Genomic DNA, 24,581 nt, shown 5'->3' on the forward strand with positions numbered 1-24,581 from the left:
CAGAGGCAGACAGAAAGAGAGGAAAAAAAAAAAAAAAATTGGCTCCATCTATTTCTAGAACCCCTCAGCCTATAAATTCTCCACAGGAGGATATCAAACTCTGGGGTATTACATCATCAGAAAAAGCGTTTGTGGGCTACAAGTATCTCAGGAAGTAGGGCAGCCGATGGAAGCAGCTGTTGTTCGAAATCAATCATTTCAAGGGTTCCATGAATAGCGTGGAGTGCCATCCAATAATCACTTCTGACTGCATCAACATCTTAAGATTTTTCAAACTATTAAGATTTTAAGATTGCAGTAGTTGTTTATTCTTAAGATGAGAAGGGGCAGGTCAGGAAAAAATTCTCCAAAAAAAAAGTCTTGGGGTCTCAACAGCTCACCATTTTTTGTTCATCCCTTCCCTAATGCAGCTTGCTTTTTTTTGTTACAGTGTTTGCATTTAAAGGGAATCATCATTGTCCAGGAACAAATGTGGTCTTTTAATATTATTTGGGAGAACAGCACGACTTCAGCAAGTTGGTTGCAATACAATGGCTCACTCAGGCTACTGCAGTTTGGCTGCAGACGTGTTAATTAATATATTTCGCTGACACCTAGTTGATTGAAATAGCAATTAAAGAGTAATTAAAATGTTTACTTCTTGTAGGAATGTCAACTAAGATGTGGAATATAGCAATTACCTATGACGGATTAGAGGAAGATGATGAGGTCTTTGAAGTAATTCTGAACTCCCCTGTGAATGCGGTTCTTGGCACAAAGACAAAAACTGCAGTGAAAATTTTGGACTCAAAAGGAGGTATTCTTTTGATCCTCATCTTGAAATCACGAGCAGTCTTGGCACTGTAGCTGCTTACTTTCAACAGCCAGTGTGCTGGATAACGCTTTCAAATCAAAATGCTTAATTTCTTGTCAAGAAAGCAACCTCAGTCATGATGTGGGCCCTTTATTCTGCTTTCTGCTTCATGTGGCTTTCCTCCTGCTAAGAACGATCGTTTGAGAAAAGCAACAAGTCAGTGCCCCATTGTTTTTTTTTCCCTACCCGTTTGTTGTTCTCACCAAGGGGGAAACAATGTTGGTGAGAACCTATCGACAATTATTTCCCTGCCCCGAGTTTGTAGGGCTGTAATTATCTTCCTCTGTGGAAGAGAGCTCTTAATGCCTAAAATCTGAGCCCTCGCTGTAGTGTGACCATGAAAATTCTGAGGGAGGAAGGAATGGGAGGAAAATAGATGTGAAAGGTGCAGCTGGCGTGGGGATTCAGGAGCAGCTGGAGAATATTAATGAATAACCTTGGGTTGCAGAGCCAAACAGGTCCTGGATGGTATATGCTAAAGAACAACCTGTGAACTAAATAAAGATCAGCCAAAGTTCTTGGTACGCTGACTTTTTCCTGCCAAATACCCTCTACTTATTCGTCTTTTTAGCATTTGACAAGTGTCCAGTTACATGCTTAGTCTTACACTCCAATTTTTACACCTGTCATTCCCTATGGGCCATATATTTTTCTTCGCTTAATTATCTCCACTTCTCTTTCTCATTCTATAGTAAATATAGGCACTTTCCTCTTTCCTTTACTGTACTCAGATTTCCACATCTCTTTGCACCACCTTGCCTCACCAAATTCTTTTTTTTTTTTTTCCAGTAGACTTTTCTGGTCACATTAAGTACATAAACAGATGAAGTACACACTTGACACATGAAGTATAAGCTATCCAAATGTGCCTCTGGGTTTAGACTTTTTTCATACTAATTGGCAATGTTTCTAATCAAAGGAGAGCCATTAAGATGGACTGAATCTTTGCTCTAACAGCTGAATGCTCATCGAATAACTGGTACCTGATTTCACTAACATCTTCCAACAATTCCAGTTTCTACCTATGGAGACGGTGGAGAGGGTGAACAAGCAAAAGTGTGTGTGGGATGACACTTGATCAGGGAATAAACCCAATAATATGGAGGCGTTCTGTCGATGTGAAATGAAGGCAGTCTATTTCCCAAGTAGATGGGATGATTATAAAATCACCACAATGATGTTCATCTGTGGTTTGCGAAATCCATTTCATGACTCATAATCACCCTGTAGATGTGCGAAAGGGCATAGCTTTCCTGTATGGAAACTGATGAAGAGTAAAGGGATTTCTGGCAAATGGCAGCAAGACAACATCTGGCGGGAAAATCATCCATCTGAATTTAGTGACAAGCTTTGTCGATGTGATCACTTACCTGTTTGTGTAAAATGAACTGACCTGCCATTTTGTGTGCTACCAGGGCAGTGCCATCCTTCATATGCCTTCAGTCCAAACATGCCCAGTGCAGGGGAGAAGGGCGTTCGGCACCTGCTCTCCCCAGGGGCTTCCTCACCCACCACTTCTGGTGTCTTTCATCTGGAAAGAAGACCCCTTCCAGCTTCCGAGCAGCTAGCAGTCACCAGGGGTGACGCCCTGTGGGACTTTGGTTCTGAAGATCTTTCTCCAGTGAAGCTTAGGACCCGAGGCGATGGCAGAACAGTAAGGATGGGGACCTCCTGGGTTTTGATGTGTGGAGTGCAAATGAAACGGATCAAAGGATCTTAATAAGCAATCTCAAATGCTGAGGAAGCTGTTTTGGTTCTCACAGTGAATGGGGGCCATAGAGATTCTCATGGTTCCTTGGACCATTGTGAAGTGGCCTTTACATACAAACATCAGCATAGTTCATTAATTGTACCGACTAAAGTGATAGATATTCTGACTCATCCATATGATTTCTGCTTTGATTCCTGTTGTGATCAACACAGATAGGGAATGACTCGTGGTCCTGAAAAAGAATGAGATTATTTGGGTGTGGAAACCATGGCTTTGAGCTTACTAGCATAGCATTCTCACCAGGCATACACTCATGAGTAAGTGTGTATGTGTGTGTGTGTGTGTGTGTTTCTTGGACCTCTGTGCACTATAGATGTACCAAAAAAATAAGGATGTCTTTTCTAACTGGGATGAAGAATAGATGAATTGACACTGATAAGCTGTGATTAGTCCAGTGACTTTTAAAAATTCCAATTATTTGGGCCTGGAAAATCTTTTAAAAATATGTTTAGAAACTTTTAGTTACTAAAAAATCTTATTGGAAGGGTTTTGCCCTGTTACTAATTATTATTCAAGCCAATTTTGTCCCTATTTATTTCTTCTCTTGATTTCAGGTTCCTCCATCCTCTGTTTATAGAAATAGAACAGACATCATCTATAACGTAAGCATATATAGTATGTAAGCAATGTGTGTTCTCAGTCACTCAGTCATGTCCAATTCTTTGCAACCCCCGGGCCTGCCAGGCTCCTCTGTCTGAGTCTGAGAGAATTCCTAAACTTTTTGTATTTATGGATGCAAAATATGTAGTGAAACTACCTTTCGTAACTTTATATTTATATATTTTCCTTAAAATCCTGTTTGAATTTTGTGTGGAGGCTTGGGTGGGCAGGAAAAAATCCTTTTATCTCTTTATTTTGATCCAGGTTTTGGATTGCCTGTTTTTTACAACAAATGCTTTTGTTTGCTGTCTTGTCGTTTGTTTTGTCTTGATTGTTGTTTGCTGATTTCCTCAAGTATCATGGGATGATTTCCCTGAAATTGGAAGATGACAGCTCCCCAGTTCACAGAAGGAAGGCCAACATATCCATTATTAGTCAGCCCCAAAAGACAACCAAAGTGGCAGAACCGCCTCAAGCTGATAAGGAGGAATCCACAACCGGCTCACACTTCCCCAGACAGGTATGAAAATCTCTTCACTTCCTACTCACCTTACAACAAGCTGTTTCCTGGGCCCGAAAACAGCCTTCAAGTTTGGGGATAGTTTACTCAGTTCAAACACTATTCAGCAAATGACGGCCTAAAAGAGGTAACAGTGTGATCAACTTACAGGGTGTCAGATCTAAATTACCTTTCCTTCCCATAGGACCCGTTGCCCTCATTCCCAAAGAACTGCACGCTGGAATTAAAGGGACTCTTCCACTTTGAAGAAAGCCTCCAAAAACTGTACAAGTGTGATGGAATTGCCTGGAGATCCTGGAGCCCCCACACCAAGGTGGGACACAGGCCGAGCAGTCACATCTCTTTACTTGTCCCATCATAACCCAGGAGAGGGAGAGGAGGCGCCCTGTCCACTGGTGTTTCTTCTGCCTGCTCTGCTATGCTTTGAGGGGGAAGAGGAAAAGATGGTCAGGTGATGCTTTAAAAATCACAAAACACAGTAGTTAAGCACTACAATTTAAAAAGACGCTTACTTATTTTATTCAATTATTATAATGTTAAACATGTAAAACTAAAACATGGCTGACTTTACCAACATGTCCCATAAGAAGCCATTGCATTTCTCAAAGTGGAGAATGGGGATTAGGGCTGACCTCCTTGTCTTCATTAGAGGACTCACAGGATTCTCTATGTTGAGAATAGACTCTAGGTTGTAAAGACCATTGTGATGTGAGCATGGACAACTATTTTTCAGGAGGTGGAAGATAAATCCTGCCCCGCTGGGTGGCACCGTCATTCAGGCTACTGCCACTCCTTGATCACAGAGCAGAAAGGCACATGGACTACAGCTGCCCAAGCTTGCAGAGAACAGTAAGAAACCCCATTTCTCATTTGGCTGATGCTTCTTTGTTAATATTTCTGTTTTCTCATGGAACTCTAGTGTTTCTTCATTCATTCAAGTGTTGAGTGTCTAACATCTACCTGGCTTTATTTTAGGAGCTTGGAGGGAGTTCTGTAGTTCAGAACAGATTTGGGCTGACCTTAATGATGTATCTTTTATGATAAAGTGTGCCAATGTCACAGTTTTATTTTTTAGCCTCTCCATCTCAAACTTTTGAAGAAAGCAGATTCTCTGTGTCAGCAGCATGGCAGAGTCTATCATTTATTAATTAAACAGGAATCCCAGCCCACTGATTTGGAAATATATAGCAATGAAAGATCTCATAGCAGCAGGCCTGTAACAATATAAGAGGTGTTGATGGTTATGAGACCAGACAGGTTGGACAAAGTGTGATTAGATAACAGAACACTCAATGAAAGATGACTTGTGGTCAAATATTGACAAAATTTATCCACTTACAACATAGTCAGTCTCAGTGATTTTAGCCATTCTAGTGGCTGTAAGGTGACGTTTTATTATGGTTTTAATAGATACTAATGCTACTCCAAAATTGCTGATTTATCCCTCGCCATTTGCTGCTTTGAAAACCATGAGTTTGTTTTCTGTGTCTGTGACTCTATTTCTGTTTTATAAAGAAGTTCATGTGTATTATTTCTTAGATTCCACATATAAGTGTCTTTGCTTGACTTACTTCACTTAGTATGATAATCTCTAGGTCCGTCCATGTTGCTACAATTGGCATTATTTCATTCCTCTTTATGGCTGAGTAATATTCTATTGTGTGTATGTCTTCGTTATCTTCTTTATCCGTTCATCAGCTGATATACATTTAGGTTGCCTCCATGTCTTTGTTTTTGTAAATAGTGCTGCTGTGAACATTGGGGTGTATGAATCTTTTCAATTTAGAGTTTCCTTCTTTTCCAGATACGCCCAGGAGTGGGATTGCTGGGTCATATGGTAACTCTAGTTTTAAATTTTTAACAAACCTCCGTACTGTTCTCCATAGTGGCTGCACCCAATTTACATTCCCACTAACAGTATAAGGGGATTCCTTTTTCTCCTCACCCTCTGCAGCATTTATTAAATATAAGCTTTTTGATGTTGGTCGTTCTAACCCATGTGAGGTGATACCTCATGGAGTCACATTTCACATAGCAACATTGCGCACCTTTCCATGTGCTTGTTGGCTATTTTTGGAGAAATGTCTGTTTAGGTCTTCTGCTCATTTTTGATTGGGTTGTTTGTTTTTGATATTGAGCAATATAAGCTGTTTATATATTTTGGAAATTAATCCACTGTCAGTAGCACTGTTTGCAAATATTTTCTCCCATTCTGTAGGTTGTCTTTTCATTTTGTTTATGGTTTCCTAATGAGCCTCGGTAGCATAGCAGTTAGGCAGACGGGCAGGTGGACAGGCAATCTGGCTCCATAGGTCAGGAGTTCGAATCCCAGGCTTGACCCTTTGATCTTCCCTGGTGGCTCAGAGGTTAAAGCGTCTGCCTTCAATGCAGGAGACCGGGGTTCGATCCCTGGGTCGGGAAGATCCCCTGGAGAAGGAAATGGCAATCCACTCCAGTATTCTTGCCTGGAGAATCCCATGGACGGAGAAGCTTAGTAGGTTACAGTCCATGGGATCGCAAAGAGTAGGACACGACTGAGTGACTTCACCTTGCTGTGCAAAGGCTTTTAAATTTAACTAGGTCCCATTTATTTATTTTTGCTTTTGTTTCTGTTACTCTAGGAGACAGATAAAAAAAATAGTGCTGAGATTTATTTCAAAGAGTGTTCTGCTTATGTTTTCTTCCATGATTTTAATAGCATCTCTTCTTAAATTTTAGATCTTTAATCTGTTTTGAGTTTATTTTTGTATATGATATTGAGAATGTTCTATTTTCATTCTTTTACATGTAGCTTTCTGTTTTCCCAGCACCACTTATTGAAGAGACTATCTTTTCTCCATTGTATATTCTTGTCTCATTTGTCGTAGAGTAATTGACCATAAGTATGTGGGATTATTTCTGGGTATTCTATCCTGTTGTATTGATCTATGTATCTGTTTTTGTGCCAGTACCATATTCTTCTGATTTCTGTAGCTTCTGTAGTCTGAATTTAGGGTGTATCATTCCTCAAACTCCATTCTTCTTTCTTAGGATTGTTTTGGCTACATGGAGTCTTTTGTGTCTCCATACATATTTACATTTTTTTGGTTCCAGTTCTATGAAAGATGCCACTGGTAATTTTTTAAAGGTTGCACTGAATCTGTAGATTGCCTTGGATAGTATGGTCATTTTAACAATATTGATTCTTCCTACCTAAGAATGCAGTATATCTTTCTACCTGTTTGTCATCTTCAGTTTCTTTCAACATCTTATAGTTTTCTAAGTACAGGTCTTTTGCTTCATTAGGTATCCCTAGGTATTTTATTCTTTCTGATGCAATAGTAAATGAGATTATTGCCTCAAATTCTCTTTCTGATATTTTGTTGTTAGTGTACAGAAATATAACAGATTGGGCAATTAGATGGATCAATAAAATAAAAAATATATTAGGAGACTAATGCAGGGTTAGCAAAATTATAACATCAATAAGATTACCTTAAATTGCCATGGTTTCATAACAAATGTTTTTAGACACCAAAAATCTGGAAGATTATAATCTCAGGATAATGATATCAAGAAATACATACATAGGTATTTTGTTCTTCAGTAAACTATTATAAAATCTAGTATAAGAGTGATGGAAATTTTCTGTCTCCCATATTAATTTAAGGGGATTGATGACCATTTACAGCAAATCAAACATTATGTAATAAGCAGTTTCAGAATTAATTTTTTCATATCTTTGTGAAATTAATTTTGTAAACTGGTTTCAGGGAATTGCTTTAGACTATTGTACTGAGACCTTTTTTTAGATGTAAAACTGAAAAATTTTTCAGAACAAGAGAAAGTTTTTAGGGGGCAACTGGAGATTTTCCATCATATTTTAGAAAGTGACTCATTATCTATCTATCAGTAATATAAACTATTTTGAAGTGTATGTTATATATGTACCATATTGCTCCAGAAATTAAGGTGTCTATCAAACACCATTTCTGATGGTGTTCCAAGGTGTATAAGAGGTAAAGAAAAAACATTTGCTATGAGATTTTTAAAAATCATAAAAATGCTTCAAATTTTCTAATTTTAAGTGAAGAATGGGTATAAATATTTGACCTGATGACTTTTGTATGATACTTCAACATGCATTTTATTTCAAAAGGACAAGAAGAATGATTATCCCAAGAACAGTTAAAAATAGAGGCATTTCAGAAAATATCTAGCAGCAGATTAAAAACAAACTAAATGATTTTTTAAATTTTTATTTTTACTTTATTTTACTTTACAATACTGTATTGGTTTTGACCAAATCTTTAAAGATTTGGTCTTCTTGGTCTTTAAGATCAGTCACTTTAAAAGGAACATTTTTGAATGGCAAGGCCACCCCCTTAGTATAATTTTCCTCTGAACCCCAAGACCGCCTCTATCATTCAACATGTTGCCATTCATTCTATGGGCCTCTGCTTCCCTTCACCCATTACTTTTCAGGTTCATTTGGTCCTCTTCTTCTCTTACCTCTTTACCTTGACCAATGAATATTCCCCTGGGAATTATCAATTGCTTCTATGATGTAAAATTAATAGTTGCAACATTTTATAACTTGGCTATTTACTTTCTCATGAATACTTTTTAGGAGATGGTTTTAGAGTCTATAATTAGAATTAATACACATCTAGGGTGTTTTTTAGATCTCAGGGACCATTTTTCAATTCTGATTTATATTTCCTCAGGCTCCCTTGCTACCTGATGGTCTTTTACAAATGGTCATTTACAGCACGCATGTTTCAAGAAGCCCAGCAAATTTTACTTTATCCTTTGCCCCTAATCAGATTGCTAACTCAACTCAATCTTTATCTCCTTTCTCCTTTCCTCCCCATTGGTGTTTTATTATTTTTTTAGCCCAGAGGAACCAGACTCCGAGATTAGGTATTTCTTGAATTTACATATCATAATCTCATCTGCTCATTTCCTTAGGCAGTCACTGTACATTTGGTAATTCTATTCTTATAGATCATTATCTCTGAAACCATTTTGTTTTCCCACAGGAGTGTCTGGAACCCCTGCTGACCTATCCTTAAAGAGTTAGTCTAAAATATATTTATATTTAATCAAAAAGTTCTAATGAAGTAGATGTTTATTTCTATAACTGGAAAAATTCAGGGTTATGTTTTTAATTCTACACTTTGAATGTCTTCAGATTTCAGAGATGTCAAAAGATTTTTATTTGTATGTTTCTCTATATTTTATTTATATATCTCTATAGTATATTTGTATCTATATGGTTAATTTTCTCTCTTTTATTTGTATATGGGAATAAAAGGAAATGATAGGCATTTTTATAAAATGAAAATGCCTAAATATTTATTTTTGTAAATAACTGTGGCCTAACATTTTACCTACTCTAAACACAGCTGTTTTTCCCTCTTGCTCTTGCTCTTCTCAGAGCATCAATAAAGAAATCAAACTTATACTGGAGCAGCTAAAATGGATTTTGCAAAGTCTTATTTTAAAGATAGTTTCAAGGATCTTAAAGCCGAAGGAGGTGTTAAATATCCTTGAATAAAATCTATTCCTTCCTGATAAAGACTCTGAGGCTGAAGTTACATCCATAAGGAAATTGGGGATGGAGCAGGAAGTGGAACTCAGGTCTCCCACACTCTAATATGTCACATTAATCGAAACAGCCCCTCAAACCCTCCCTTGGGCTATTTTTAATACACATTTCATATTCTGTGTTTTAAACCCTCAGCACATCAGAACTGCCATTTTGGATATGAGGGAGAGGGAAGAGAATTGGCTATCATGTTTGTTGTAACTGTCAGACAGAAGCTGACAGTAAATAGAAATGGCAGAACCAAGTCACATGACCTGAATCTGGCACCGTGAGGACATTCAGAGAAATAGAAAAGTGCCTGCATATCTCAGAAGGCCTAGGAGTCATCACTGCATTATATCACACCAAAGTACTGTATTAGTAGGAAAAATATCATTAAGAGATAGATTAGATTATGTTCACCATACATGATCTGGAAAAGCAGAGAAATGAATCTAAAGCTTGGATAGTTGTAGGTAAAATGAAAAAAAAATTCAGTTCAGCAACATAAACTTGTGACAAGTATGTATTACTAATTATGTTTCTGGATTTTTAAAACATCAATAGATATTAACTAGGCATGAAGAGTGTGGTGATTTTTGCCCCTTTTTTGTTGTCGAAACTTTCTGTATCAGAAAAAGAAGAAAAGAAAAAAAAATTATCTATTGGCTTTTTACTTAGAGTATTTTAAAGAGTTTTAAATGAACACTGTTGGGAATTGGGATCAAATATTGCTTATAGGAATAACTTAGCTAGCTGCAAAAATAACTCATAAAGAATTCTTACGCCTGTTAATGTCTGTCACGAAAAAGACAAGATATAACAAATGCTGGCAAGGATGTGGAGAGAAGGAAACCCTTATGCGCTGTTAGTAGGATTGTAAAATGGTACAGCCACCATGGAAGAGTATTGAGGCCCCTCAAAAGTTAAAAATAGAATTACGATATGATCCAGCAATTCCACTTCTGGGAATATGTCTAAAGGAAATCACAGTACTATGTTGAAAAGGTGAAAAGGTATCTGCACCCTATGTTTATAACAGCATTCTTTTTTAAAAAGTGAAGACGTGGAAACAATGTAAGCATCTATCAACAGATGAATCAAATTTGTGGTTATAAGAAGGGAGGAATTTGGGGTGGGAGAGTTGGATGAAGGTAATCAAAAGATATAAACTGCCAGTTATAAGATAGAGAATGTGGCTATAATGTGTAACATGATTATTGTGTGGTAGATGTGAAAGGTGTTAAGAGTAAATTCTAAGAATTCTCATCATAAGGAAAAAACATTTTTTCTTTTTCTTTTTTTTTGGTAACTATATGAAATGGGTACTAACTAAACTTACTGTGGTAATCAAATTTCACAGTTTATGTAAGTCAAGGCACTATGCTGTAAACTTTAAACATATAAAAAATGCAATTATATTTTGGAGAAAATGTTTATATATATTTGTAAGAACAGGTGCTTTAATTTCTTCATAACATACAAAGGTTTGACAATGAGGCTGAACTCCTTTCCCTGAGTAGGATGAAAAAGAGTCACATATATTTGGGCATTTGGCTAAACACATCAAGCTCAAAATGTTGCCTTCCAGTAATTTTGTCTGGTAGTTTGGGTTACTTTACTAATCAAATTAACCAGGTAATTGCCAAATTCATGCACTTTAGAGATAAACTTCCCATGAGAGGGGTCATTTTTTGACATTAAGTAATTAATCTATATAAGTAAACAGCTGCTGATTTTCTGAAAAGAATTTGTGCTTTAAAGCCCAGATATTATAATACAGTATCACTTCTTTGCTGTTACCTACCCCACCCTGTGATTTAGCATGGGTGAAAGCACCCCCTCCCCCACAGATACTCATTAATATAAAAAAAATGGAGGACTCTGTGGGAGAGGGAGAGGGTGGGATGATTTGGGAGAATGGCATTGAAACATGTATACTATCATGTAAGAAATGAATTGCTAGTCTAGGTTCGATACAGGATGCTTGGGGCTGGTGCACTGGGATGACCCAGAGAGATGATATGGGAAGGGTGGTGGGAGGGGGGTTCAGGGTTGGGAACTCATGTACACCTGTGGTGGATTCATGTCAATGTATGGCAAAACCAATACAGTATTGTAAAGTAAAAAAATTTTAAAAAATGGAGTGTTAAAATCTTGGAAGGTTCTTTCTACATATATACCAGTTTTCTAGTTTAGACTAGCTTTGATTTCCATTATGCATCTCATATCAGCAGAGATGCTGAGCTCCCTGTCACTGACGCTCTAATTTTTCTGTTTGCACGTAGTCACCAGGGCAGCCTTGTAACTGTCATCTCCAGGCAGCACATGCGATGGCTTTGGGACATCAGTGGAAGAAAGCCGTTTTGGATAGGCAAGTATCTGTGTTACCCTGAGGAGGAAGGCAAGACCACAAAGAGAAGGTCTCCCTTCCATCGGTCAAATAATTGTGGTCTACAATAATATGCAATGGTTAGATGGTTGGACAGTCTATCTTTTAAAACTCATAAATGTTATTTCTAAAGGCAAAAAATTTAAAATAGTTGTAAATAGGGAATGGTTTAATAAATTATAATATAACCATATGAAAGAATATTAAAGATATAACAATGCCTTATGTTTATAGATTCATTCAATAATGGATGCATATTATATATAAAATATGTAATGTACTGCATTTGTGGCAAGGTGCTACATGAAAAACACAGTCTACAGCCATATGAAGCATGAAATAATTTAGAATAAAAAAGTATATATACAAGTGTTATATATACACATAATATATACCTATCAGTTCAGTTCAGTGGCTAAGTTGTGTCTGACTCTTTGCAACCTCATGAACCGCAATACACCAGGCCTCCCTGTCCATTACAAACTCCCGGAGTCCACCCAAACCCATGTCCAGAGTCGATGATGCCATACAACCATCTCATCCTCTGTCATCCCCTTCTCCTCCTGCCTTCAATCTTTCCCAGAATCAGGGTCTTTTCCAATGAGTCAGCTCTTCGCATCTGGTGGCCAAAGTATTGGAGTTTCAGCCTCAACATCAGTCCTTCCAATGAACACCCAGGACTAATCTCCTTTAGGATGGACTGGTTGGATCTCCTTGCAGTCCAAGGGACTCTCAAGAGTCTTCTCCAACACCACAGTTCAAAAGCATCAATTCTTCGGCACTCAGCTTTCTTTATAGTCCAACTCTCACTTCCATACATCACCACTGGAAAAACCATAGCGTTGACTAGACAGACCTTTGTTAGCAAAGTAATCTCTCTGCTTTTTAATATACTGTCTAGGTTGGTCATAGCTTTCCTTCCAAGGAGTAAGCATCTTTTAATTTCATGGCTGCAATCACCATCTGCAGTGATTTTGGAGCCCAGAAAAATAAAGTCAGCCACTGTTTCCTCTGTTTCCCCATCTATCTGCTATGAAGTAAATATGTATTGACATAAAAAGAAATAAGTCAAAGAGTTAGGAATATTTTTTATCTCTGGTTAAGAATTATAGCTAATCCTAATTTTATCCTTTTTTTCTAAAGTTTTAATATTTTCTACAATTTTAACAGTAATCACAAATCTTTTCAAGCTACTTTAGAAACAGAATTCTCAGGTTGTACTAAAGTAAATATTCTCACCATCTCTTCAAGATACTATATTTAAGGAAATAATAATAAACCTACTCGGCTTCTTAAAATCTCTGTGATACTCAGTGAGTGTGTAATTCTGAAGTCATCTGAGAGTATTAAGTGAAGCCTGGAAGATAAATTTTCTCTATGTCCACAATGACAGATGTCAAGTTTCTAATCCCACAAAGTTTTGGGATGTAGCATCACCTGATCAGTAACTCACAGAAACAATCCAGAAGGAGACAAGTCATTCCCAAGCAAGAGTACTTCATTTTACTCTACCCCAAAATATCAAATGAGAACCGATGGGGAGAAGGTTATATGCTGCATAATAAAGACCATTTTCACAGTCAAATTTGGTTTGTGAGCTGCCAGGTAATCCTATTGCACAGGATTCTTTTTTTTATTCTATTATTTTTATCTCTATTCTAAAAGAGAGTGAGGAGGGGAAAATTTTTTTTCATTATTTTTAAATTGGAGTGTAATTGCTTTACAATGTTGTGTTAGTTTCTGCTGTACAACAGCATGAATCAGCTGTATGTGTACATCCCCTCCCTCTTGAGGGCCCCCCATTTCACCCATGTAGATCATCACAGAGCATTGGTCTGAGTATATATACGGCGGCTTCCCTAATAGCTCAGTGGTAAAGAATTTACCTGTAATGCAGGAGACCCAGGTTTGATCCCTGGGTTGTGACGATCCCCTGGAGGAGGGCATGGCAACCCACTCCAGTACTCTTGCCTGGAGAATTCCATGGCCAGAGAAGCCTGGCGGGCTACAGTCCCATAGGGTCGCAAAGAGCTGGACATGACTGAGCAATTACGCATAGCGCAGAACACAGCACGGTATATACACATCAAATGCTACTCTCTCAATTCATCCCAGGAGTGCTTCCTTAAGAAAAATGTTAAGAGCTTTGTAACATTGAAGTGTAATTTAAAAAAGAAAAAAAATTGCCAGTGGGAATGAAGAGGCAAATTGAGAAAAGCTGCTTTTTATTACAACTGTAGCAGATTAAAAAAATCTTAAGCTCCAGACTAAAAATAATACTTAATAAGCTGCTTTCGAATATGATACCCAAGAATCACAAGGAAGATAAATAGACAGGAATGTATCTGTTTCCCTATGACAGATACTCTGCCTGTAGGACGTATGAATAATAAGTGCCATTTATTAACACTTCTATGTCGTGAGCTTTATGTGCATTATCTTATTTAATCCTCAACATAGAGCTAGTTCTACTTAGATACACATTTCTGAGATGAGAAAACTAACGCTTGGAGAACTCAGAGAGGTTACATAACCTGCCCAGATATGTTCACCTAGCAAGTGGTGAGCTAGGATTTTGATTCCTACCTGGCCTTACACCAAAGCCTCATAGTCTCAGGTGTCTTAGAGGATTCCCAGGTCCTAGTCCATGCTTTAGAATGTAGGCTCACAATTGCATGTGATTACTGAGCTTAGAACAGTGGGTTGATATGACATCCAGTTGTAAATGTAATAAAAATCATTTGGCACCCTTCTTTGGTTCATGTCAGGTTTGAATGACCGAGTGCGTGCTGGCCACTGGGAATGGATTGGCGGTGAACCTGTGACCTTCACCAGCTGGAGGAGAGGGCCCCCTCAACGTTCAAGGCATGGCAAGGACTGTGTTTTGGTTCAAAGGCCAGGAAAATGGCACACAAAGGACTGTAGGAAGGGAAAATCTCACAATTATGTGTGCTCCAGGAAGCTCTAACTGGCCCTACAAGTATCTACTTGGGATGTTTTTATCTATTTATTTCCAGGATTTGTGCTTATTACTCAATAGAAAACAGAGTGTCATGACTGATGTGGTACATTTCTTCTCTCAAAGTGTTTGAAGGATTCTATATAGTAAAGAAAAGCAATAGTTTCAGGAAGATTAATAAATGAATGTTTCTTAGAGGAAAAGATAAATTTTTTGCAGTACATTTTGAAATAAATCCTCAAGGTATTATGTGGTACAAAATTTGATTATTCTGGAGACTTCACATTTCAGTCAACAGTAATTTCATGGTCCTTGGATTTTTTTCCCCAATACTTCAAATGAATACATTCTGAAATCTATATTGCAGGTGCTTCCACCACTTCCATCTGAGTGAGGCTTACCCTGCCAGTTCATTAAATCAAGGTTGAACTGCAAAGGGTTGCTTTGTCCCTTTGGAGTCCTTTCAAATGTGAAGGCTGAGAGGCTGTGGATAAAAAGGAGAATTCTCTGTGGTGAAAAAGGAAGGCTTTAGATGGAAGAATCTGGCAGATGGAAGTTCATCTGCAAAGCTGTAGTTCAGGTAAGAATTCAGGGGTTACCTGTCCTTCAGAAGTCTACCCATCACTTCCCATGAGACAGAGCTCCTTTTCTAGTAAGATGGTTATGCCATTCTAAAGTGAATAATTGGGTTTCCCGAGCTTTACAGATTCAGGAGACATTTGAAGGAACATGAGCCTCTGTTCATCCGTGCTTGTGGCACTGAGTAGCATTTCTCAAGGACATTTGGAATAAAAATCATATATGGATGATGGTTAACATATGAAAGAAAAATATGGCTTCCTCAAAAGTGTCCCAATGAACTACGCAGATGAACAAAGAAAAATAGTACTAAAAACAGAGTCCTTGAAAGCCTATATTCTCAGAAAGGATTTTGGTATAATTTTGAGCCCTTAAATATTTAATATGTGTAGAATTGCCATGTTAACCTGATCCTCTAATGAAAAGGTACCTTATTAATTTATAATGGCAGCTGAGTGAAACATTTTTGTAGCAGTAAAGCATGTTGCAGCCTTACAAGAACTCCCTTCTGAAATTAAAACTTAATTACAGGAAATTAGAAATTTATTTCTGAAACATTTACTCACAATTTTCATCTTTTCATAATCCTTGAAAAATATGGTTGTGTCCCATGTAACTTGCTATTATGAGTGCCAGAGTCACTTCAGAATCAAAACAGAGCCACCAAGCAGATCAAAGTTTTGGTGTGGATTTTATTATAATAATACCTTGAGAGAAACTAAAAGTGACTGAAGAAATTCAGTCTCATTTTTTGGATATAAAAAACAACAAGCTTGTTTTATTTGTGCTTGTTTATCAAGATTTTGGTTGATAGAAATATTTACAAAGACAGATTAGAATGAGAGTTAGACATTCTCCCTCTTATAAAATTCCAAAATCAGTGTGGAGTCAGGAGACTCCTTAGCTTAGATATCACAAGTAGAATCTGAATTGCTCTGATATAGAGGTCTTCCATATGACACAAGCAGTTTCTGGTGTTGAATCAGAAGGTGTAAACCCATTCTCTGTATCAGCTGATGTCCCTTCTGGTCCATGGGCCTCTGCAATGTTGAAAGATGGGATGCTGAATAAAGAAAAGAGGAGTTGTTTACCTGAAGGATTGTATCCTAAGATGGAAACTAAATGGTCAAGGAATGAGGAATTCCTAGATCTGTATTGACTGGAAATCCAGAACCATGGCAACTGCGTAAACCTCATCAGCATGGTAGGTTTCATTATACATTTCTGCCATGTCAGTGATATTAAATGTAATTGCAAACATTAGCACAAAGAGAGAATGCTTTGATTCTTAGAGCAACTAAAAGAAATACTAGAAGAATGTTTAAATTATTCTTGGTCATGAAAACATTAGTCAAGTGGTAAAATCCAACTAACTGGAAGAAGGTACAAATGAAAATTCAAGCAAGTATGGGTACTAAGCAATATGTGGGTGCATGACCTTCATCTCCTTCTCATGACTGGGCTTTGACTGATGGGGAAGTAGTCGTAAATGATCGTCATGGTTCTCTCCACCTTTATTGGTTATTGTCATCCTTTAGGTTATGGTGGGAGTGGGAAGGAAGGAAATGGAGTAATGATAGAATGAGAAAGGGAGATCATAGATAAGGGGAGAGTGGAAAGAAGGATTGAGTAGGAAGAGATGGGAGTTGATTGGTAGCTAAGAAAGAGAGCATCAGAAAGAAGGAGTTGAATGCCACCCAGCTCTTCTCTCTAGACTTGAATACTGACTCAGGAAAAGTCCCATATAATCCAAGGGCATTAACCAAGCTCCATAATGTGTATCTTTTCAGAATCTTGTGACTGTTGGTCTTTAACAAAATATACATATGTGTAGTATATATCTGCTAAACATAAACTCAAAAAACATATGACAATTATTCCATCTTCTTCCAAGGGGTGATAAAAATGAATCAGGTGTCATTTATTTACATTTTTTTTTTTTGGTTTATTTTTAAGACAGACAAAAAGAATATGCACATATTTAACACTATGGTTCTGTATAATTTAAATCATATACTAGTGTTGATTAATTTCTGTGACAAAGCAGCATATTAATTGTACTGTACCTAGTGTTATACAAAAATTAATAAAATAAGCTATTTCTAGTTCTGAATTACTATTCCTTTAGTGTTTAACATTTTATATTTATTTTACCCATTTAAGAAGAAATGGAGAAAAAAACTGAACATGTCTTTTTCGTCCTTACTATTTAGATCAGCCTTTCATTTTACAGTTTCCATCCATTTATCCATCCATCCAGTCATCCATCCACCATCCATTCAACAAATATTGACTGTGAAGTGCCTGTTACTGTTGTAGATACTGGATATATGTAATGAATGAGATAGAAAGTTAAAGTATAAAAGCATGATATGTATATGTAAATTTCTAATAGTTGTTTTTAAGCATGGAGCTTTTTCAAAAATATATATATATCAGAGAGAAAGTCACAGTGGAAGTCATTGATTGCATTATCCCTTTTCAGAATCAGAGGGAAAGCCACACTGATATAAAGAGCTCAGACCATCTTTTGTTTTATTTCTCAACTGTAAATTGGTGTGAACTTCCTGAATTTATAATCAGGTCAGGGTGTTATTGATAACAGCTGTTTCAAATTTCCTATCTCCAGATCAGGTTAGGAGCGAAAGATTTCAAATCCAGCTAATTAATTTGTAACAATTATTTTTTCCAAAGAGACAAGCAGTGTGTGTCTCTGTGTCTTTGAGATTCCTGGAGTAACAGGAATAAGGAAGAGAGATCTTTGATGTCATTTCCTCTGATGTTATATGGCAGAAAGGATTGAAGTCCTCAGAAGTTAAAGTGAGAAGAAATCAGCACCAGAGAGCTACAGTCTTCCAAACTGTAGGCTGGGTCTCTTCTAATTATTCCATACGTTTATTATCACTCTGAGCAAATGGTTTATTATATTCCAGTAAAATACCTTTCAATGGTGAGTATTATGAGGTTCACCATATACCTAAAAACATTATTTTAAGTAAAAGAAGATGGACACAAAAGGCCACGTATTGAGTGATTCCTTTTATATGAAACGTCCAGTTTAGGCAGAGGATCAGTGGAAGGGGAAATTGGAACTGACTGCTTCTGGGGAGAGGGTTCCTTTCCGAGGAAATGGAAGTGCTCTGGTATTAGATGGTGGCGATGGTTGCACAACACAATGAATACGCTAAAAACCACTGAAGTGCACACTTTAAAATGGTGCATTGTATGTTATAGGAAGTATATCTCAATAAAAAATGCTATTAAAAATCACCACATAAAAATGTGTTTTAGAAAACTATAAATGGGTTGATGTATTAGCTGTATGTTTATGCAATTCATCCAAGATACTTTTTCCAGTCTTTGCCCCAGGTCTCTCTCAGGTTTTTGTTTATTTGTTAATATAGTTGGTTAAGGAAAAGAAATTGCTGATTTGACAGAGTTTTAAATTTACAGTGCTGCTTTATTGATCTTCCTCCTCTTTCCCCCCATTAATCATGGGAGAACGGTTATTGATGGCGGCATGTGTCTGGACGCCTGTAATATCCAGAATGCCTTGATTTTCTTAAAATTAATTTTATAAGTCTTTAGAACAGGATTGTGCAGGAAATGAATATACTGTCCTCATAACTTACACATATAACTGTTCGTTTTGAGCAGTTTTTATGGGTCTTATATATTCTGCTAGGCAATAAAATTTAGTTTATCTTAAGACAGAAAGGAACAAAAATCAACTGACACTTCCATTAAAGGCCTTATGGTAACCTGCAATACTTTTTCTGAGCAATGAAGTATATGAATTCACCTTTGGCTTCTATTCCCATCTGTATTTTTGCTTCCCAAAGGCAATCAATCCCAACTTACCCTACAGAAGAAAAATGGGAAAAAAAGATACATTGTCCTAAAACTAGTCAAAGGAAAGCTGGAGTGGCTATGTTATCAGAGCAACTTTTAGAGCAAAGTATATTATCATTACCATTTGAAGGACTCAATAAATCAAGAATACATATTTATGTATCTAATAACTAAGTTTAAAAATACATGAAGCAAAAACTGAGAGAACTGTAAGGAGGAATAGACAAAATCTCTAATTATAGTCAGTAATGTTAATACCCCTCTGTCAAGGATCAATAGAACAAGTAGGCAGGAAATCAGTAGGGTTATAAAAGTATGGACACTGTTAACCAAATTAACCTCATAGACTTTTATCGAACACTCCACCCCAAAACAGAGAATATACGTTCTTTTCAAGTTCTCAGGGAACATATACCAGGGCAGGCCATATTCTGGGACATAAAATGAGTCTGAATAAATTTTTAAAAATTCAAGTCAACAGCAAAATTCTGTAAAGCAATTATCCTTCAATAAAAAATAAATTAATTAAAAAAATTCAAGTCATACAAAGTATGTTCACTGGCGACAGTGGAATTAAATGAGAAATCAATAACAGAAATATCTCTGGAAAACCCTTAAGTGTTTGGAAACTAAATTATAGACTTCTTTAATGCAGGAAGTAAAGAAGAAATCAAAGAGGAAATTAAAAAGTATGGTAAACTGAATGAAAATGGAAACACATCAAAGTTTGTAGGATACTATTAAAGCAGTACTTATGGGGAATTTTATAGCACTAAATGCCTATATTAGGAAGGAAGAAAGTAGCCTCAGCTTCCACTTCAAGAAGATAGAAGACATGAGTAAGGCAATAAAAATTATCAGAACAGAAGCCAGTGAAAGAGAAAACAAAAATCAGTAGGGGAAAATCAGTGAAACCAAAAGCTGCTTTTCTGAGAATATTGATAAAGTTGGTGAATCTCTAACCAGACTGATGAGGAAAAGATGAGAAGAGGACACAGGTGGCTAATATCAGGAATGAGAAGTAACATCAGGCGACAGCACTACGTCTTCTATAGCTACTAAAAGAAAAATAAGGGACTGTCATGAACAACTCGTGTCAACAGACAACTTACATGGTCAAATTCCACGAATGAGAGAAACTCTCAAACCTCAATCAAGAAAAAATAGGTAACTTGAGAAAACTCTAAAACTATTACAGAAGCTGAATTTGTAGTTTCTTACAAAGAAAATTCCAGGCTCAGATAGCTTTACTATTGAATTCTACAAATGTTTAAGGAAGAAATAGTTCCTAATCTACAAAAGTCAGAAAATCGCAGAGGGAAGAATATTTTCTTACTCCTTATCTAAGGCCATTGTTACTCTGACAAGCAAACCATACAACAATATTATAAGAAAAGAAAACTACAGGTCAATATCCCGCATGAATATACATGGAAAAATTCAAAAAAAATTTGTTGCCAATTAAAATCTAACAATGCATATAAAAGGAGAATACATCCTACCCAAAACACTGTTTTAAAAAAAAGATAGGCTATGGGCTCGGAGGAAATATTTACTATGCATTTATCTGATACAGACTTGTGTGCACACTGTTTTTTAAAACTCCAATATATAGAATATAAGAATAAAGAGGTAGAATATTTGAACAGACACTTTACCAAAGAGAATATATGGATGAAAATTACATGAAAATATGTTTTCCTATTGATTAGTCATTAAGGAATTATAAACTAAAGTCACAATAAGATAGTACTAATCTCTACTAGAATAGCTAAAATTAAAGAGGCTGACTGTACTATGTGTTGAAGGAACTGGAGCTCTCATACATTGCTGGTGGAAATATAGCCCAACAACATTGGAAAGAAATTTGGTGGTTTCTTCAAAAGTTAAACATGTATATGATCCAACCAATCCACTCCTAGGTATTTATCCAAGAGAGAAAAATGCATATCTCCATTGAAAGACTTGTACATAAATGTTCATTATAGCTTTATTTGTAACAGCCAGAATTGTCAACGACCATCTATTATCAATGACTGGATAAATAAATTACAGGGTATCTCTATAATGAAATACTATGCAGGAGTAAAGCAAATGAGAACTTTCTACCACATGGATAATTGTTCAAATATTTATACTGAGTGAAAGAAACCTAACAACAAGAGCATACATAGTGTATGTGCACTCCACTAACAGAAAATTCTGGAGCATGCAACATAATCTATGTTGACAAAACGTTAAGTGAGATGTTATCTGAAAATGACTGAGGAGGACAGGAAAGAACAGAGGAAAGGATTGCCAAGGGGCACAAAGAAAGTTTAGCAGGGCTGGATGTGCTCACTATTTTGATTGCAGTGATAGTTTCACAGGTACACACATTTTACATATCCAGCCTGCCAATTCGGGAGATGTAAGAGACACAAGTTTGATCCCTAGGTCGGGAAGATCCTTTGGAAGAGGGAATGGCAACCCATTCCAGTGTTCTTGCCTGGAGAATCCCATGGACAGAGGAGTGTGGTAGACTCCTCTATCTGGTAGACTCTGTGTGACATGGGGTTGCACAGAGTCAGACACAACTGAAGTGACTTAGCACATATGCACCCACACATCTATGTATGTATGTGTCAAAATCTATCCAACCATACACTTTAAATACATCTTGTTTATTGTATCTAATTTATCCATCAATAAAACTATTTAGAGAAATAAAACAATGAAATAATATCTGCAACATCATGGAAAAGTTTCAAAAGAAAAGGAAAGCTATATGAATTGTTGTTGCTCAGTGGCAAAGTTGTGTCCAACTCTTTGTGACCCCATGAACTGTAGCACCCCAGGCTTCCCTGTCCTTCACTGTCTCCCAAAGATATCTATTTCAGGGCAATAAAAATTGGAACAAATTTATATGATTTAAACGTCCAGCAACAGAAGAATGCTTAATGGAATATTCTGTTGCTTCCATTAAAATGATAATTCTATTGTACAAAGTTAATTTTAAGTAGCAGAGTTTAAAATACTGTGTGCACAAGTTTAATAGCCATATTACAATAGGCAAACTGACAAGGGAGGAATGCTTGATATAGTTTTACATCTCAATCCCACCACTGCCTAGCTATGTATTCTAAACTTAGGTTTCTCATCTGGAAAGTGGAGATAATAATAACTTTCTAAAGAAATTCTTGAGTGAATTAAGTGTGAAACTGTGAAGAATATGCCTGGATCATAGTAGGCATTCAATAAAGCACATCTTTGTAAAAGTTGAAGAGCTATAAGTGTGTGTGTGTGTGTGTGTGTGTGTGTTTGATGCACAGTCCTTGGAAGAGGGTGACAGTTTCAAACAGTGTTGTCCTGACCAGTAAACGGGAGGAGGAGCAGGGCTGGGACAGCTGGGGTTTTGAAGTTCCATATTACCAGTGAGAAGATTCCCTGTATGAGGACACTTTGTTGAACATAGAGGTGTTTCCAGCTGTTGGAAGAACCTAGAAGACTGATTTCTTTCTTTTTAAAACTCCAGTATGCCTTGCTTTCATGCATGATCTGTTTAAAAAAATTGGAATATAATTGCTTTGCAATGTTGTGCTAGTTTCTGCTGTACAATGAAATCAATCACCCATATGTATACATATACCCCTTCCCTCCAGGGCCTCCCTCCCACCCCCCAATCCCACCCCTCTAAGTCATCACAGAGCACTGAGCTGAGCTGCTTGTGCTATAGGGCAGCTTCCCACTAGCTCGTTATTGTGCACCTGGGAGTGTATTGAGGTCAAACCTGAGGTCAAACCAATTCACCCCACCCTTCACTTTCTACTGTGTCCAGCCTCTTGGTCCACCCTCATCTCTACAAATGCATATCTATTGTACCCAAATCTTATTATAAAGAAAGAAAAGTTAGGAAATAGCTTTTCCACTGACAGAGAGGGTTGTTTGTTTTGCTAAAAGATTGTTTACTGGTAAGGACTTGGGTGATAGTTATTTTCTAGAAATGGTTCCTCAGTAAGGCCGTATTCTCAAAATTCCCTTTTATATTCAGTAAGTGACACATTTGCTACATATATCGAGGATTCATCAGGGCCCGAAAGAACATGTGTGTTGGCTGTTCGTGCATGCGTGCCTAGTCACTCAGTTGTGTCTGACTCTTTGCGACCCCATGGACAGTAGCCCACCAGGTTCCTCTGTCCATGGGGATTCTTCAGGCAAGAACACTGGAGTGTGTTTCTATGCCCTCCTCCAGGATATCTTCCCAACCCAGGGATCAAACCTGTGTCTCTTGCATTGGCAAATGGATTCTTTACTGTCTGAGCCACCAGGGAATGTCCCACTAAATGGAGACAATGGTGGTTTGAAGTGTACGGGAGTCCAGAAAGATTCTCCTAGAAGCTGAAAGACAGAGAAGGTCAGGTGAGACTGACATCCAGTAAATCACCTTCTTGCCTAAGATTTCCCACCGAGCAGAATCCTTAGGTCACGTTGGTGACTGGCCATGAATAGCAGGCCTCTAAGATTTTCAGATTTGAATCAAGAGTTAAACTTTTGTAAATGTGACGAAGGCCTGCCCGACTATAGCAAACTCAGGCCCAGGGTCAGGTACACAACAGAAGGCAAGCCTTAATGGAAAGTTCTGCTTTGCTTTAGCACTTTATCCTCATAATTTTTCACAGTTTGTCTCATGCCACCTTATTACTTAATTCCCACACCTTGGAGGGAAAAATGTGTAATATTTTAATATTTATGTTACAGATACTTAACATTATGCTTCTGCATAGGTGTTGCCAAGATGGCAAAGCCAACCTTTATTTATAGAGGGTAGAAAATATAAATCTGTCTAAAATCTTTCATGAAAGGAAGGTCTTAATATTTCCAGAGTTGATTTTGGTGCCTACTCTTGGAGAGCTTTAGAGAAGCGTTGTCAACACAAGGTGCCATTGTTTTAGGTTTCCTATCCATGGCTTGCCTTTTTTTCCCCCAAACTTCCCTGTCTTTTGGCAACTTCTCTTTACATTCTGTCCTACATTTGGCCTCGAGACAGTTGAAAGCTTTGCAAGTTGATTTTCCGTTCCCATCTGAGTTTTAGCTTAGCCGTGGAACTGTTTTCCATGTGTTTTTAATCATTTGTCCATGTGTTATGAGCTTATAGGGACAATATGGTTCCCTCAATCTGCCTGCATTGTAAAAGCAGAAACTGGCACGGTGGCCAGTGGGGGAACAGTTTTCAGACAGATGCCCCCTACACTCATTTCTGTTGGTGATACACTATCCCTATCTTCCAACTAGAGGAAAGCAATTTATGAACTGTGTAAAGTTCCCTAACATAAGAGTTTGCTGGCCTGAGTTGCCTTTTCTGGGAGTATAATCATCTTTCAGAAGAGATTTGCCTGGGACCTGTGGCTGGTGTGACAAAGTTCAAAGACCTACTCTGACACTGTGGCCAGGTTGGAAAATAAAGTTTTATTTTGAGTCTTCCCAGATCTAGTAGAAAATTGATTTTA

General features: G+C 37.3%; 1 protein-coding gene across 2 annotated transcripts in view; it reads left to right on the forward strand.

Annotated features, from left to right (window-relative positions):
* Window positions 1-14,673, forward strand: part of FREM1 (FRAS1 related extracellular matrix 1) — a 157,132-nt gene extending 142,459 nt beyond the window's left edge. The window contains exons 29-36 of one of the 2 annotated variants that reach the window (XM_068974274.1): window positions 647-796; window positions 2,269-2,507; window positions 3,179-3,226; window positions 3,580-3,744; window positions 3,929-4,057; window positions 4,478-4,593; window positions 11,602-11,687; window positions 14,474-14,673. In XM_068974274.1, coding sequence (XP_068830375.1) covers window positions 647-796; window positions 2,269-2,507; window positions 3,179-3,226; window positions 3,580-3,744; window positions 3,929-4,057; window positions 4,478-4,593; window positions 11,602-11,687; window positions 14,474-14,673 — 1,133 coding nt within the window. The remainder of the gene's footprint in view (window positions 1-646; window positions 797-2,268; window positions 2,508-3,178; window positions 3,227-3,579; window positions 3,745-3,928; window positions 4,058-4,477; window positions 4,594-11,601; window positions 11,688-14,473) is intronic. The other variant, XM_068974275.1, reaches the window with a different exon arrangement.
* The last annotated feature ends 9,908 nt before the right edge of the window (window positions 14,674-24,581 follow it).

This window comes from Capricornis sumatraensis, chromosome 6 (assembly GCF_032405125.1).
Source record: "Capricornis sumatraensis isolate serow.1 chromosome 6, serow.2, whole genome shotgun sequence".
Taxonomy (NCBI): Eukaryota; Metazoa; Chordata; class Mammalia; order Artiodactyla; family Bovidae; genus Capricornis; species Capricornis sumatraensis.